The sequence below is a fragment of the Ylistrum balloti genome, unplaced genomic scaffold, assembly GCF_031769215.1.
Source record: "Ylistrum balloti isolate Yb309-2 unplaced genomic scaffold, AGI_CSIRO_Ybal_v1 Utg371058, whole genome shotgun sequence".
In the NCBI taxonomy this organism is placed as follows: Eukaryota; Metazoa; Mollusca; class Bivalvia; order Pectinida; family Pectinidae; genus Ylistrum; species Ylistrum balloti.
Genome location: NW_026782585.1, coordinates 45,698 through 64,014, shown reverse-complemented (window position 1 = coordinate 64,014; position 18,317 = coordinate 45,698). Strand labels below are relative to the sequence as shown.

General features: G+C 34.1%; 1 protein-coding gene across 1 annotated transcript; it reads left to right on the top strand.

Moving 5' to 3' along the window:
- Nucleotides 1-8,816: 8,816 nt before the first annotated feature.
- On the top strand, nucleotides 8,817-16,332 carry LOC132560409 (ras-related protein Rab-22A-like). Its single transcript, XM_060225076.1, has 7 exons — nucleotides 8,817-8,946; nucleotides 9,588-9,667; nucleotides 10,750-10,831; nucleotides 11,124-11,195; nucleotides 13,822-13,945; nucleotides 14,465-14,557; nucleotides 15,060-16,332. The coding sequence occupies exons 1-7, from the start codon at nucleotides 8,911-8,913 to the stop codon at nucleotides 15,200-15,202; spliced, it is 630 nt and encodes a 209-aa protein (XP_060081059.1). The 5' UTR covers nucleotides 8,817-8,910; the 3' UTR covers nucleotides 15,203-16,332.
- The last annotated feature ends 1,985 nt before the right edge of the window (nucleotides 16,333-18,317 follow it).

The following is an 18,317-nucleotide window of genomic DNA, read 5'->3' as shown; positions in this document are numbered from 1 at the left end:
ATCCTTGTGTGTCTATTGATCAAAACACATTTATTTTCTTTTATAAAAGATCGCTGAATTACATCTTTGAAAAAAAATTATGTAGAGATGCTCGAAATTGGTCTTTCTTATTTTTATTTATTTATTTATTTACGTTGTTATTTTCTAGAATACTTATAATTTATTTGCGAAACAAGCTTATAATTTATAATAATCATTCTCAGATGGAAGCTCGCAAGAGGACAGGTGACCGCTTACCTTTTCACGTCCACTCTAGGAATCGAACCTCGGACAGCTAGGTTGAAGGCGAATATCTTTCACCTTGCCGTCTTTTGAATCCTTAGGACTGAGATCCAGATGGGACACGCGTCAAAGAACTTATAAAGTGACTTAATTATTTTTATCATTGACTCGTGTCCTTTAGGAGCACCGAATCATATTGCTCATTCTCATTTTGTTTTTGCCCTTGTGCCATTCACCATACCGAGCAATTTTGTTTGCAGATCTCTTCGTCATTGTCTCTCGGTCTCTCTCATGATAAAACAATGCCTTTTATTTATTTTAAACATTTTGGAGACTTATATTTCAATATTTTAGCTTTTACCTTATCAAACATAGCATGCATTGCAATGGGTTGTGTGTTAAATAAAACACGTGCATTTGTGTTGTCATTAAGTTATCAAATAGTTTTAATAGTAGAATGTGGTATTGAAAAAATCCTGCAGATCGTAGTTCGCTTTTAATTCTCACCACATGATCTGAACGAATTTACATACCAAGACAATGAGACTTCAAAGAGAGGATGTTTCCAGTTGTACAATATCTTAAAGGTGACATGTCAAAATGTATCGATAGTGTCATATATAAGGCCAAACAAAGAGGTTAAACATGTCCATTGATGGCAGAGGCAAATGAAGCAATCTTGAGTAAAACGTTGAAAATATTCCCTGTGTAAATACAAGCAGTGATTTTGGTGGTCTGTTCAGTGTTCCTGTAGTGTCATTCTAAGGTGTGACATTGTGTTACTGTCTTAATAAAAACAACAGCATTTTTATTACTTAAAACACGCCAAGTAGATGCCCCCTGTATCGCCATAGCGACACACGTGGTTCCCACGGCTTAAAGTCTACATATTTACTTATCAATTGGTGAAAGGCAGCATTTCGTATCCCGTGAACCCCTCGCCCTTTGTATCATAAATATATGAGCACATTAGCGCCATGAAACCATTATCGATGTGAGAACGGCGCGAGACCTTGGTCTCAGACCGCATTGTCTCCCTTTGCTACACCAACACTGTCTTACTCAACTGCACGTTGCAGTGTCAGCTTGAAACTCTTATCACACTTTATTTGAACATGCGTTAGCCTGGGCTTATATCTATGATTCATATTCACGTCCGTAGCCTCAGCAATAACTACAAATAAGTACTAAAGTAAAAAGAAAAACAGGAAATCAACATATTTAATTTGCATGTACATGTAGCCTAATTCCATATTTTAGTGAAAGAATTATCACGCGATATTAATTGATTTATCTAAAATTCTTTTGACTAGATGATGAAGCTAACGTGTCTATCCTGAGCGATCGGTTCACACTTCACTTGGAGTGGCTTAAACACAGTGTGCCGGTCTGGCGAGTGGACGGTTCAGCCAGCCCACCGGGTCACAAGTTTTACTGGGTTCATTTAATATCACTTCATGCTATTCTGTTAGGTACGGACCGGACATTAAACAGATACCCGGTACATACCAAACCTTACCTTCACAATAACGGCAAGCTATTGATTGTATGTTTTACATTTGAAGATCGTCATTTTACGATTTTTGAAAATAAAATTATTTAATGAGCAGTAGTGTATAATTAATTTTTATTTTTTTTCAAGGTGGACAAAAATTTGTATTCAGAAAAGAACAGATAAAACAAGTAAAAATGTTAGATATATCATTTATAGATTATCGGTGTGATATTTCATAATAGCCACAAATAGTTGGTGGAGAGTTTTGGAAAGAATTCTTAAACAGCACCAATATCTTAGGGCGCTCCGGGCATTTCCGTTGAAAAACTGAATTCAACATCACTATATGATTAACTTACTAATGTGACGAAATGGCCCGAATCGTTCCCGAACATTTACAACCAATGGCTTCGCTTCATTATAAATACAGTTGTATATATATCACATTTTTACCATATTTTTATTAAAGATAATGTAATTATCATAGCTCACAATGTTAGATTTTCCTGTTTTTACACATGATGTGACATCACACAAACATCCTGATGACTTACTTAACGGGAGGGTTGGTAACAGTTGCAGCGCCCCCTATAGTCATTGAATGATGGATTGATAAGATCATCAACTTTTAATAACGCCTTTGCGATATTGATCTATTGTTTTTATTAAAGGTCCTGATCAACAGGTGTCAGTGATGTTGTCTACATTCTCATCTCTATCATTTTAAAAGGTTGAGTTGTTCAAGAACAACTTTCGGTTCGTTTTGACATAACGAATTTTTGTATTCAGCTCCTTACCACGTATCCTATCAACCATATCTTTTTATTATATTTCGCACAACAATACTTTCAACATTGTTCTGTTCGCAAAACAATCCCGAATCATGCATCTTACAGAGATTTATCCGGAATTTCCACCCGCCACCCATCTTCACAGAACAGTGTGGTCTTCAATTCCGCAAAATAACTACTCACGTGTTTTGTGGTGTAATGAAATGCAGTGTGAAAGAAAGCAAAACAAATGGGCAGCAATATTCTCAGAGAGGGAATAAAATGATAAGGACAACAATGTAATCTGGAAGTGAAAAGTTGAGGAACACAATCCACAATTCACTCTGGGAGAGAACGTAGTGTTTGGAACAGCAATGCATTCTGGGAGGGAATGCTATTTTGGTGACTGCAATGCATTCTGGGAGGGAACATTATGTTGGGGACCACAATAAACCGTAAGGGAAGGTTATGTTGGGGACAGCAATGCATTAAGGGAGGGGGATTTTATGTTAAGGGCCTTAATGCACCCTGGAGGAAATACGTTGGAGTCGCAATGCATTCTGGGAGAGAATATCGTTTTGAGGAAACAAAGCACTCATGGAGGGATGGGATGTAGTATTAGGACCGGCAATGTTCTCAAGAACCGCAAAGCATCCTTGTGGGGAACGAAATATTCGGGACGTCATTGCACTCTGGGGAAGGAAATGAGATGCATGGAACCGCTTTGCTTTGTGGGAGGGCACGAGACATTAGGAACAGTAAAACACTCTGTAAGGGAATGTGGTGTAGTGAACCACATTGTACTCTGGGGTGAAGGGAGGTGATGTTGGGGACCGCAATGAACTCTGGGAAAGATTGTTATATCTGCTGAAAAACACAAATCACGTCATGTTCAAACATCCGCTACAGGCAAGTTGCATAAATTTGTGCTTGAAATTCGTCAATGATAGGTAATACTGACACTATTATATACTATAGCCAAGGTCCCTAGACTTAAGAGTTCGGAAAATGTATCGTTACCTCCGTCGTTGTAATGTCAGTTACGGAGACGGTCGTCCGGAACTCAGGCTCCTGTATCGGAAATGCCATCAATATCACTGAAACCTACCAATCAAAAACGCATTAAATCTCCTAAATATTCTATTTTGTTGGCAAATAATTAAAAAGGAATTTGTTTATGTGATAAGGCTCTGCCAGAACGACAATTACTGAAAAATGGGAAAAACGATGCTCCTGTGTGTCAACTACACACTGGCGGCAAGGTTTCTGAAAATGCATTGGTTTTTGGACAAGTGTATTTCTCTCCTCTATTATATATGTTAGATCAATAAATGGAAAATGTTCTTGAATAAAAAATATATGAAAAAATCCCTTTGATATTTCGGTGGAGGGAAATAAGCGATTGAGCCGAAAAGGTAAGACTGTAGTTTGAATAACGATCCATTCAGCACTTCTCCAGAAATAGCGATATCAAACTATGGCTGTCAAAAACCAAGAAGGCTACTTGCCAGCCATTTAATTGTCTACCAAACCTAAGGAACACTTACGTATGAAGTTTGAAAACGGCTCATCCAGCACTTCTCCAAAAATAATGTCCACAAGCCATGAATAGCCGTTTGTCTTGTTGTTTTCCCGGCCGTTCCAAAACTAACCTACATTTTGTTAGCACAGCTTGGAAAACTTAGGAAGGAAAGTTGAGTATGATCTATCAAATGCTTCCTCAGAAATAAGATGACAGTATATGGCTGTCAATATTCTTGATGGCAATCTGTCGGCAATGTTGTTTTCTCGTTCAGGCTCGACATGGACTATGCACAACTAGGAACAAAAATGAACCAACATATGAAATTTGAGAACGGTACTTCTCTGGAAGGTAATTGTCAGTATTCAAGATGGCCACCTGTTGGGCCATATTGTTTTTTCTTTTTTATTCCAAAATGGACTATGCATAACTATGGACCAAAAGAAACCCACATGTGAATTTGAGAATAATCTATTCTCTGTTTCTTGCGAAGTGGTAGGACAATAAATATCAGACAATATTTAAAAAAGTACGTTGTAATAAAGAAAGGTGACATAGTGAGACGACAGCACAACAATATGTAGAATTACATGTGTTGTTAATGGTTTGTTCATTTGTGGTGTAAAACTGACATTCAATCTTCAACCTGAAGAAAATACATGGATCTCTCACATCTATGTCTATCGTCAGAATACTAGTTTCACCTTGAATCCTCACTCTACACTTCAAGACTCCAGTCCATGTTTCGTTGCTCTAACTGCTTCTGGTTGTTACCTGACAATTTATTGTATGAAGGGAGACAATCGATATAAGCAATGGATACGTGCGTAATATTTACATTTAAACTCGAAACAGTGCACTGTTTGCATCATAAAAGCTGCTTATATAAAGTCGTCACATTAAAAATCGTCTGCTGAAAGGCCGAAATAGCGGACGTAAGACCCTTTAGATAAATAAATAGATAAATGATAAATAAAAATATGAAAAAGATAATAATTACTTTTGTTAAATCTTTGTCTTGCAGAATACATTAATTGACAGGGGTTTCTGATACTCAATTCAAAATATTTTTTGTAACGGAGACAATCTACATTTAATTGTTTCTTTATCTTCAAAGCGATAGCTGGTTGGTGAGGCCTGTCGCTTATGCTCTACTTTTGTAATAGAATGTATTATAAATATTCTACGTGCACAATGTTACTACTGATTGCGACAGACTACATTTGAGAGAACAATATACCGACATGAAATATCAACTCTCATTATTATAAAATTGACGATACACCTGTTAACTTATTTCGTCAAATAATCATTACAAAGGATAACGTTGCATGATAATTGGACCTATATGGAGGTTGTGTGGGCGAGAAAAGATGGAACGTGTGACGAAGAGAAGGCCATATAGATTTATTTGTATGTTTGTTTGTTTGTTTAACTGTTCATTTATTTGCTTGTATGCTTGTTTGCCGGGTTTATCGCCCCGTGAACAAACAGTGTCATTTTCAAGCGGAGTATTCTTGCTGTAGCAGATACTGTATCACCGAACAACATACAGGAGGCCCATCGCATGCAACCCACAGCAATTAGGGTAAAGCGACTTATTAGAGGACACATTCTACAGCACAGACCAGTCCGTTTTCCGTTTTCTCAGAAATCAGTTTCCTGAGACACACAAACTGTCATAGTAACGGAGCGCCGAACAAAGGGTTGTGTTAGTGGGTGGGGCAAGCAGAAGGGATGAAAAATCATGTCTCATGTTTATTCTGAATCTAATTGATTAAAGTGATGATTTCATTTCAAAATGTAAAGATCTCTGTCTTAAAATAGGTGTTGTTATTTCCTTTGTGATGAGTTGGAAGAGTAGAAAATGAGGAAGAAGTGCAAAAAAGAATTGAGAAAGAAAGAATAAATTGAAGAGAGGTGGAGGGAGGGGGAGGGAGGGAGGGAGTGAGTTTATTTCTGTCAGACGGTCCTCCGTATTGTTATCTAAGGGTTGACATTCGTTATCTCACCTCATCATAATGCTGTGGTTTTTATATAATGCAATGCTGTCATATTCAACCGCAAAGTGTAATTAAATCCATATATGACGGCAGGAGGGATCTGCTCCAGCCGTGACGGGCTGACAAAAGACCGATTAGCACTACCAGAGATTCCCTACATCACGGCTCACTGCTCAGTTAGGAACATCCTAATTAAATTCCAAAACCGCAGAAGCAGCAATGATATTGAACATTTTCCCTAATTTATGTAAATAATCTTCATCATAATATCATAACAATTTTTCTGTGGGTTCTACACAAAGGCGCGATTCATCAGATTCGTTTGATATCCCGTAATAAAAACATGGAATACGCAAGTGTAGTAATTTCAAAGTATTTGTTTCCGTAATGTGATTGTAACTGTGGTGACCGTCCATCTGTCCGCGTGAATTTTAGTCCGGCTAATTCATGGTTATTGATACAAGGACTGATTTGTCACGTGACACTGTCCAAATTACCAGACAGATTTAATTGAGTCAGGTTATTATTTTCTGGGGGGTAATCGGTTTGTAAAATATTGTCGGCTGTATATAAAGACTCGCAGTGTAAAACGTCGTTTATAATGTAACAAATATTTGGACAGATATCATTTGTTTCTGTTCGGCTAGTCCCACTGGGATACCGATTCTAAAGCTAACTCCGTTTGGTGTTATAAGAAAAATCTCGTAACGCCCCAGTGGACAAAAAACATCTGAATGGCTCACGTTTGTTAATTTCTATATTTTTCTTGGCGTAAACACAACTTTGTCAGATAATTTTTTTCAACTTTCCAACCCCAAAAACGATTGAAATCTCCAAACGTTTGGCATGCTAATGAATTGGAAGAGGTCGTTTCTGCTGCTGTTGGTATTATATGTAGATAAGTCATTCTCCATACATCCAACTCGTCACCCCCCCCCCCCCACCCCCCACTAATCATAATATACTTTAAAAATGTTAGAATATTAACGATCTTTACAAGATCTAGGACGCGGTTCGTACCCGAGAAGTAGGTAAATATATTTTGCAGAATGTATTTATCTGATGACATAATGTTTAACACTATTTGTATTTCTATTTCTTTATTCATTCCGTAAGTTTTACAACTTATTGGATGATTTATAACGCACAAAATTAAGAGTATGTAAGTAATATGCATGAAAAATCATTATCGCTTCACCCATCCTCAAAAAACAACCAAACAATAAACCAATCTATCCAACCCAAGCAAACCCAAGCAAACCCCATGCAACCAATTATCGACTTGATTGTTAATTCCATGTTTCTTACAATTATTTGATGCGGCTTGGTATAATAACTATGGACAATAAAGGTGAAAGTAATTCAGCTATGAACAGTTATATAATTGAAAACGGAGAATCGTTATTTCAGCTGTCAGTGAGAAATTCAATATAAAACTGACAGGTCGTTTTTGTCTCGTCTTCCTAACGACACTCTATGTTATAACTTTCGTTTTTTTCTTGTTTTTGTTTTGTTTTTGTTTTTATTCCATTTGACTTAAATTTAATATTTTTGTGATATTGATAATTGTCTGTCATGTCGATGGATTTAATCAAATCACAATTTTTTTTTTGAAAAGTGACTTATGATTCATTCAATGAAATATATACAAGTGCACGTACACTTGTACTTGACATACACCTGTTCAATATATCTCATATTTCATTTCTTTATTGACAGGGTTATCATTCAATCATCAGGAGGTGGGGATTCCTTGTAGTAGCTGGTGAGTACATAATTGAACAACATACAGAAGGCCCGTCTCATCCAGAGCAAATGAGATAAAGCGTCTTGCCCAACTAGGACAGATTCCTGATGGAAACAAACCAACCCACCTAGAACATGAACATACACACATTTTTTTTTAAACCTTAGGGATCTGCAGTGAATAACTTAAATCAACTGGTGCAATTAGTTAGACACACAGAGTCTAGCCGTAGCACATAAAATGGAATTTAAGTTTGATGGATGGTCTTTTATATGATTGAAATAAAAGGATCAAGAAGTCCCAAAATAATGTATGTCAGTAAAACGAGGCGGGTGAAGGGATGGGGGCGTACCTGAATCAATAGATAGCTGTTTATCAAGTATGGCTGGTGGGAAGTAATTTTAGAGCAATAAATGAGAAAAAAAATAAACACACAAACAAAGAACAAACAAACAAAAACCCCGTGATTTTTGGTATATATATTTAAGTATTTAAACACTACGACAGGAAAAAATGTTGAAAATATACATGTAGGAACAAATCTTTGATGTGGATCCAAGATGTCAAATATCTTTTGATTTTTTATTTAATTCATTTATTTTTGAATGAATATATGATGTGTGTTAGACATTGTTTTTTGGTTAGTATTTGGTATTTATTTTTTTATCTATATCTAAGTTGTGTCATTCAAAGACATATATGACACATATGTTATATACGTCTCTGTGTCATTGCTGAGGTTCGAATTTGGTTGATTGACAGGTTTATCGTTTCCGCGACACCTCCAGCAGCTCAGTATCGTCTCACCGACGAACGTAAGTGTTCTGGCGACGTATGAAGTTCGAATCCTTTTTTTTTTTTTTTTTGAGCTTAACGTCCTTGTTCCGGTTATAACCGAACCTAGGACACTAAAAAGTTCGAATCCCTTCAGCCCATTCGCTTTTAGTTAACTGTTGTAGAAATCACGTGATGATCATGTGACTTGCCTGCAGTATAAAAATTACTCGAATCAATATGGCGGACTTTGTATGGTTGCCCTCAAAATAAGACGCGTGTTATGATTAAGAATCTGTGGAATCGTTGACTTGAAATATGCTTTGTTAAATCTCCATGTTATTATATATTGTCTTCTCTCCCCGGTGATATGAGCCATGGCGGTGAGGGAAGTGAAACTGTGTCTTCTGGGCGTAAGTGATTCAATGTTATCTTTTAGACCAAGTCAAACGATTGAACGTCGGAATTGATTTCCTGTTTTGAAAAAAATGTGTTTATGTCTGCACTTTATCGTCTTCGTTTTTAATCGACAGTGTTTGTAATTCTTAGTAAACCTGTAAGAAAAACTCATTACGGGGTAATCAATCATCGTAGTAAGTTATTGACTGTCTAGTCGATAATTTTCCATTGGAAGAAATGAAAGAAAAGTAGACATGTGATGCAAAGTGGTCATGTGATGGCATATTTTTTTTTTTAGATTTATGTAATATTACAATGACGTCATAAATTGTTACACATTCGATTGGTAATGAAATTTAAAAATTAGAAGTTATCTTCATCTTTTATGAGAAGAAAATTATTACCGAAACTAGGGCTATACATGTATATGTAATTATGTATCGATTGTGTACATAAACTGGACAATTTAGAAATCTTCCAATATAACATTAGTGCAAACATCAAAATAGTAAATGATGCATACATTGTGATACCATTCTTGATGTGAAACTGGTACAGGGGATCTATTCCAAGAAATACAATATATATATATATATTTTTTTTTTAACTTGGTGCAAAATTTGACTCTTTTTTTAAATTTATTTTTAATTGAAAGGAAACTGCAGTGGGGAAATCCAGTATTGTGATGCGGTTTGTCAAAGATCAATTCCGATCAGCCCTGGAAAGTACCATAGGGTAAGTTCTTATATAAAAGGTTTTTGAATTAGAGCATTGAATTTCATCTCTGAAACAAAAGCAGTATATTAACAGTAATCAAAAGACTTCAAATGGGTGCAGAATTTAATATCAAATATAATGTTATTTGCCCTGATGATATCACATACTTGTAAACCAATTCAGAGATATGTATTATTGGCAACAGTGACTTAAGGATTGTATCAGGATCATTTTTTAACTGACACAAATTTTTGCTGTTGATATAGTTATATTGATATGAAAGAAAACAACTTAAAAGAAAAATGAGAAAGTAGAGTTTTAATAGCGAAATAAACTTAAACTTGATTATAAGGTTATGATTTCACAGTTGGACACCTAGATGTCATGTTCCCAAACTTGATACTTCACTATTATTTAAGTATTCAAACGTGTCTGACATACAGTTTCACACGGTAGGCCAAGTTAATCTGATAATGATGTTTACTTCATGTAATGCCACCTGGTGGCAGGGTTGGTAAACCGTGACAAAAACAAGGGTTAAGATTGACACACATGCTCGCAGTTCACTGCCCAGTAGGTAAAATTTTATCACTGGTCAGAGCGTGGTTATAATTGTGAGGTCAATTACCGTTAATTAGTGGTTGTTGGGACTGCAAAAAGTGATCCTAATATCGAATAGCAGGGTGGACATAATACTGAAGCGACCAATACAAAGATATATAGTGAAAAAAAACAGGAGTGAAAAAAAGTGCTGATAATTGTTAGGTGGTCCTAGTTTTAATATTGTCGTTAGGTGGGTTTCACTGTGCTCGAACAGTAACTATGAGTACTAGAGGATCTTATTCTTCTTGTAACAGGGATCTGGATACCCTGATCATTACAAGTATATGAACTTAAAAAGTTTAGTTATGAAAAACAAAATTTGTAAAATTACATTTAAAAACTTGTATATAAAACATTACCATACATTACCATATTGATATTAAAAAATCAATGTTACATAACATAACTAGATGTCAATAATTCTCAATAACACAAACTGCAGGATGTCTCATATATCTATTTACAATTAATGCTTTCAACCTACTTCATGTTGACAGTGCATCATTTATGACTAAACGCGTAGAAGTGGATGGTAAACACTATGCCTTTCAAATCTGGGATACAGCAGGACAGGAAAAGGTGGGAATATTTCGGATAAAGTGAAGGAAGGGAGGTAACCCTAATAAAGACTGTGACACATATTTGTTGACAATGAATATCAGAATTTGAATCAAAATTAATTAATTGATTATTAATGATGATTATTGACGTTCGCCTGTAAAATAATAATATTTAACAAGTAATAAATCAGAGATGTTATTAATGTTAGATTAGATTATGAAAATTAATGAACAGTTCCAATGATTTTTTTTCCATATTTTGCCTTTCAATTCTTTGCATATATCAATCATTGTTTTATATGTGTTTACAGTACAGAGCTCTGGCACCCATGTATTATAGAGGGTCAGCTGCAGCCATTGTTGTTTACGATATAACAAGGGAGGTAAGCACTTCAATTTTGAATGTTATATTCTGATTTATAGTACATGCATAATAGACAGGACACTTCATAGATGTGTTCAATGTCTTGTCTGTTGTATCAATTGTTCAACAATGACTATTATAAAATGAAGATGAAGATTGTTGAAGGTCAATCTGTATATTCACCTCTTGACCCCCTTCCATCCACCACTCCCACCCCCAACCAAAAAAACAAGAAAAGGAAACTGATAAAGAAAAAAGAAGAAATGTGTCATTTGGTATTTTGCTAGTATTATAACAAATATAACATTATCTTACTTGCAAGTGATATTCATTTTTTTCAAATCTAAACTTGTTTTCCAATTAAGAGATGAATTTAAAAGGAAAGGAGGAGTGCCATTTTGGGCCTTCTGGTGGCCATGACGAATACTTTTTATTTTTTGTCTATTAAAAACTTGAGGTCAGACGGTAATGACATGACATTAATCTAAGGTCAGCTCAAGGCTGTTCAGTTGTTATAGGGGGGATGAGTGGGGGATCAAATTCATAATTATTGCAATAATTATCAAACTAAAACATTTTTTTTTAGTTTTTTTCTCTTAAATGTCATTTGATGGTATATTTCAAAACCTTCATTAGAAAAAATGACCAAAAATTATGCCATTGTTGAAAAGTAGGTCACGGTAATTAAGTGCCCTAATTACTAATTAAGTCACACTTGAGCACCGTGTTTTGTCTTAATGCATCTATAAACAATATGTTTATCACGTGCAGTGTATTTATTTGAAATATTTTTGCAAAAATGGATGATATTAAAATGGAAAAAATCAATTTAGCACCGGGTTTCACAGAATTATAAATAACCTTTGTCTATTACTTATGGGATTGTATTTTTGTTTACTGCTTTAGTAAGGGGAATGGTGGTGTTGGGATATTCATTTAGGAGTCACTGTCGCTGTCACAATCTGACCAGTTCACCACCGTCATTGCGTCATCAACACAACTAAAGAAACTTGAGGAGGCAGTTGTTTACTACTCTGGCCTCAACCTTACATTGACAATACCAGCCTGATATTGGGGTCAGTCCATTAGAATATTCAATCCAAAGATTGTACACCTTTTTTCATCTCTGGACTTTCCACAAACGAAACATCGCGATTCAGTAAGCGTAGCTCGTAGAATATCAAGTTTGATTTTTTTGGAGTCAGGTGTCTCATTCTGATGGTCTAAACCACTGTTAGAATCCTTTAATGGTTCATGGTATTTGTTGAATCTCCCTCTGCATTTCTTAGATACAGGGTCACCTAAACATAAATCTTTATTGATGTTATCTTTCATGAAAGACAGAACATCTGCCTGATTCAGACAATATATTCTGACATTATAATCTGCTTTGCAGCAAGCACACTGCTTGTGTACTGGCATTTTACAAAAATAACAAAAAGTTAATTAAAACTAAACAAAATACTATAATACTATTATATATATATGTCACACTTGTATGAATGAAATTGTATTTAACATTTTAGTGATACACAAGATATGTGCATAAGTCAATGCATGTACGAACTGCACAGAACAAAGTATACTTATATATCTGGATATACCATGTGTTACATACACTGCATTGTAGATTACTGAAGTTTGCTAGTGTTTGAAACAAGACCATTAACATTTATACATCAGGGAGATGTCATGATGTCATACTATTTCATGTTAAAGCTCTAGTGTCAAACCATCTTATTTTAAAGCTCAAGAATACAACTAATGCACGGAAGAATTATTATACTGTGAAATTTATTTGATGTTATTTTTCATACAGTATAATTCAATATTCATTTTCATTGACCGGAATAAGATAGTGACAGGTGCTCTTGCACTTTAAGTTGTAACTAGTCTATTTAAATGGCATGCCTCTCTTACCCTGACTGTAACTTCTTCATTGCTCTAATTCATGCAAAAATATTTCAAATAAATACACTGCACGTGATAAACGTATTGTTTATAGATGTATTAAGACAAAACATGGTGTTCAAGTGTGACTTAATTAGTAATTAGGGCACTTAAATACCGTGACCTACTTTTCAACAATGGCATATTTTTTGGTCATTTTTTCTAATGAAGGTTTTGAAATATATCATCAAATGACATTTAGGAGAAAAAAAAAAAAGAAAAAAAAATTTTAGTTTGATAATCATTGCAATAATTATGAATTTGATCCCCCATTCGTCCCCCCTATAACAACTGAACAGCCTTGAGCTGACCTTAGATTAATGTCATGTCATTACCGCCTGACCTCAAGGTTTTAATAGACCAAAAATAAAAAGTATTCGTCATGGCCACCAGAAGGCCCAACATGGCACTCCTCCTTTGTTCAAGAAACAGACTTTTAAGATTTAAGAACACTGAAGCCTAGCAATTAACAATCTCTGCTTCGAAGTAAGGGCAGACTTATTACAGGACAAGGAAACAGCATTTGTTTACATTTCTGCAATGTTGTGAAAGACATTGGTGGGCCTATCAACAGATATATATGTAGACCTATATCACTGATTTCTAGATAGCTACAGAAACAACTGTAAAGGTACATAATCATGTCATTCATCATATATCTATGTATATGTATGTTCTATACTGTTTTAAAACAGCAAACATTCCGTGCTGTGAAGGAGTGGATTAGTGAACTGCGGAAGAATGCCTCTTCAGATATAGTGCTAGCAATTGCTGGTAATAAATGTGACCTGGAAGATCTCAGGGAAGTGTCCTTTAAAGGTAAACATTTACTTCACACAAAGATCTATGGATTTTATTTCCACTGAAACAGGATTATTTCCCCCATTTTTTAAATAAAAAATATCATTATATATGCTTACTGTCATTATAAGCAGCCTCCACTAATCTGGCTGTCAAAATATCACTTACTTTCTTGTCTCTGTTGTCCAAACAACTCTGTCTGTTACTTATTGGTTTGTCTCTCTATCCACCTACCATGTTTCTGTTGTCCATTTGTCTGTCTATTACTTATCTGTTTTTCTCTCTATCACCTTATTTCTGTTGTCGGAATGTCTAGGTTTCAATCTATGTGACAGATTCTGCTTATGCATTGATACAAGCCTCCAATATTCTGTCAGTTATTCATTTGTTTCATAGTCTAGTTTATTTACTTTGAATGTGCAAGGTTGCATGAGGAGGCTGTATTGCTTGTCTAAGCACTTTGTTATATTCAATGAACCATTCCTAAGGAATAGTTGAATTGATGTAATACTATGGTATGTGATACAATTTTTTCAGATGTTGAAGAATATGCGAGACAGAGGAATGCAATATTTATAGAAACGAGTGCCTTGACTGCTGTGAATGTCCCAGAACTTTTTATCAAAATAGGTGAGAAAATTCTGTTCACTTAAATGTCCTAAATTTGTTGGATTCATCACTATCATTTTTTATTATAATGAAATTCTTAAAGAACTGGAAATTTAATTGAGGAATTGATCAAATCATGGATGCCATGTTATTCATCAAATGTACACATGCAATAATTTTACATTTGAACTATGTTGTATAGACTTCTGCAATATCAGGGATATAATAACATTGTGACTTCACAGTGGAAACTTAGAAAGCTTTACATGGAAAAAAAACAGATTTTCTCCAATATTTGTAAAAAAAAATGTAATCAAGAGGTAAAATTTATTTAAATTTTTGGTTTTAATTTAAGTGTGATGTATGAAACTTTTCACAAATTAAAAATTTTTTGGCCGCAAGAAGGCCAAAAAAATTATAATTCGTTGGCTTAATTCACCAATCTCATGTGAAATGGAATCTCAGTAAAGATTCTATACGTTATTCAATATCACACTGCAGTTTGTTGGGTTTTGTTTTCTAGCACGACAGCTGCCCCCAGAAGACATGACGCATTCTAGGATGAATAACAGTACTGTTAATTTGTATGAAAATTCTGATCAAAAAAGAAAATGTTGCGGAGGGTCAAGTAGAAATGAAATGGGAAGTCGGTCAAGTATCATGTGAATTTTCACTCTGAGACTTTAATCCAGACTGTATGAAGTCTTCTACATTCACATTCCATATTTATATGTACAATATTCAATGTCTGAGCTACTTAATTTTTCTAGTTATCCAAAATGCTCTGATTTAGCTTCACGGCAATATGACCTAGTTGCCAAAATGTTTGAAGTTACCACTCTTGTGGTACTGTGAGCTCCATTGTTATGAAAGTATGAAAGTTTGTAGTATGGAAGGTTGTTACTTAACGTGTGTGAAAAGACTACAATGAAGTAACTGTGCACACATTTGTGTCAATTAAGTTATGATATGATTTTATTTAAAGCAAACAAAAAAGAAAAAAAATTGAAACAGTTTGGCCGATATATTTCTTAAATTTTTTAATTGCTCAAAATATGAGAAAATAATAATGCTTATGACAATTATCAAAAAGCTAAATCAGGATGGAATCTTTTTGCTGGTTAAAGAAAAAAAATGAAAAAAAATATCCATTGATATGTACAAAAAAGTCTGATATACCTTAATGATATAAACAAAACTTATATTAAACAAATTTTACTGTAAAGGATAGAAATATTTTCCAGTATCAAGGAACCTGTGATACACAGAATTGATATGGTATCCTGGATTCCTTACTGCTCATTTTCTGGATTACCTTCCCTTGATATGATGCAATGATACATTTTCCTTTTCATCATTATTATTCCAACATTGAGCATCTTTTAAAGTTAAATGTACAATGTACTTTCTCCTAATTTAACATGCTTTGCGTTGTGGATTTAAAACAGTGGAGCCATCACCATTTCTATATTAAATACCTTCCTTACTCAAACATCTCTTCTTGTTGGGACATATTTCTTGGGCAGTATGTGGTACTAGTTGAAAACTGTTACTATTTCAATATTACCTTTATTAGCTGTTTTTTGAAAGATAAGTACATAAAAAGTGCTTATAATAATTGATACATAATGTCGGACTGAATCATTATAAATCCTTGGTAATGTAATTTGCGGTACATGGAAAAATATTTTAAGGACTGATACCATAATGATTGGGGTCTTTTGTAATGGTAGATGTGTTGTTATGATTTGAATGAAACCAAAAAGTTTAAATGTAAATGTTTCATAAAGTTATTGTTGTTGCAATCTGAAGTTGTCTTCCATTAGTAATATTGATTCACATGAGTATGTTGTATTTGAAAGGATATTTATATAAGGAAGGTAGATTCGTAAAGTTTTGAAGAGAAGAAATTTTATATATAGAGGATTTGTAACAAGATTTTGGAACAAGATTTTTAAGGTGGATTTGTAACAAGGTATTGTTATGAGAATTTGAAGGAAGGGCTAGTAGTTCATGGTATGACTAGTTTTTTTTTTATATAAGTGGAACCAAGAATTTTAATTTTCATGATGATTATATGTAACAAGACATTATTTGTAATGTTATAATGTGAAAATTAATTATGTACAAATCTACAAGTACATATATCATGTATTTACACTATGTGTCTCCTACTTATCCATGGAAAATAAGCCCCACTCACTTACTTTTAAAAAAACTTTTTTCACTGTAATTATCTAGTTATTCAGTGTTAATAAGCCCACCCATTTTATTAATGTTCACTAGAATAACCATCTGATGCTTTAACCTTGCCCACTAATAAGTTCATGCCTGGTAATAAGCCCACCCATTTAAAAGTCACCATTAGAATAATCAACAACTCTTATTACAACAATTTTCAGTTATAAGCCCATGTCTGGTAATAAGCCCATTTTTTTTATTGATGTTTGTGGTAGGATATCCAGCAAACTCTATTACACTGTCCTGCAATAATTCCACTCCTGACATTTATTCATAATCTTTCCCCCTGGTTTTATTAGAGGAAAAATACAATGATTAAAACACTGTGCAGACATTCAATACACAGCTGGAGACTCATGTATGGTGTTAGTATCCCTACCCATCATCTATAGAGCTATGTATTAACTGGATTATTCTATATATGTACCTGAAGCAGTTATTAATGCTTTCATACAAAATTAAAAGGAGAATATTTCTTTATTTCTTGACAAAGTAAATTTCAATACAGTTGTTAGTACGTATATATACTTATTTTTACTTCCTTCACAAACATTTTTATTCTGAAATTGATATCCTTTCAGGTCTGTTTTGCTATGAATGTGCTGTAAAATGAGATTTATGGATTTCAAGCACAAAATTACGAAGATATTTTGTATATAAACCTGTCAATCATTACAGAAAGTGTTATGAAGTACTGTCATAAGTTTACGATAAATTCTTGTCTTATTTGTTGGTAATTAAAGAAAATGTGTGTCTATACCTTAAGTGAGATAAGACCCTTGTGTCTGAAATGTTGTCGTTCTTTTTATGTGTTATAATGAAGTAACTAAATTCTTGAGACAAGCATTTTAATTGGCTGCATCTGTTTGATGTTATCAGTACATAATATGCTATAAGATGGTGTTTGTTACAGAACATTTGATTAGTTGTAGTGATGTTTTTCCACAGTAAAGAATCACTAAAGAAAATGAAAAAAAAACACCCTGAGAGTTTAAGAATAGATACAAGGATATACCTACCAGAGCACATAGATAAGAAATTAAGCTCTAAAATTGATACATTGCTTAGGACTTGACTGGTGATGAAATCACATGGCGGCATTGCATTTTTGTTGTTGTGCGTTTGTTTGTTAATTATGTAGCGGCATTCAAATGATGATAAACTTTATAAAAATATGTATCAGTTTGATTTAAACCTGTATGACTTGGCATAATAGAAGTATAACCAGTACAGTAAAAGAATTTATAAAACAGCGTTGTTAATGTACACATTTATATTAAACGTGTAAGTATATTTGTTAGTTCCGTTGTTTCTTTCCTTGTTTTCATTTGAGAATGTGACATTAGTTATTTGGTTGACCAGGATTTATATGATATATATAAGCAGAGGATGCTTACCCGCCTGGAACACCTGGTTATATTCTCATTGAACTTTTTCAGGAGTCTGTATGTAAATTTTTCTCTTTTTTTTTGCACTAGTTTTATTGAATTTGAGTTTGGAATATGATTCCATTGACATATTTTCTTTGTTGTTTTTGTGT

What these genes read in the sequence shown, in the direction of transcription:
- LOC132560409 (XM_060225076.1), top strand. Translation starts at nt 8,911, where the DNA reads ATGGCGGTGAGGGAAGTGAAACTGTGTCTTCTGGGC. An exon ending in TTTACGATATAACAAGGGAG is followed by an intron (nt 11,196 to 13,821) that starts GTAAGCACTTCA and finishes GTTTTAAAACAG; the next exon opens with CAAACATTCCGTGCTGTGAA. An exon ending in AGAACTTTTTATCAAAATAG is followed by an intron (nt 14,558 to 15,059) that starts GTGAGAAAATTC and finishes TTTGTTTTCTAG; the next exon opens with CACGACAGCTGCCCCCAGAA.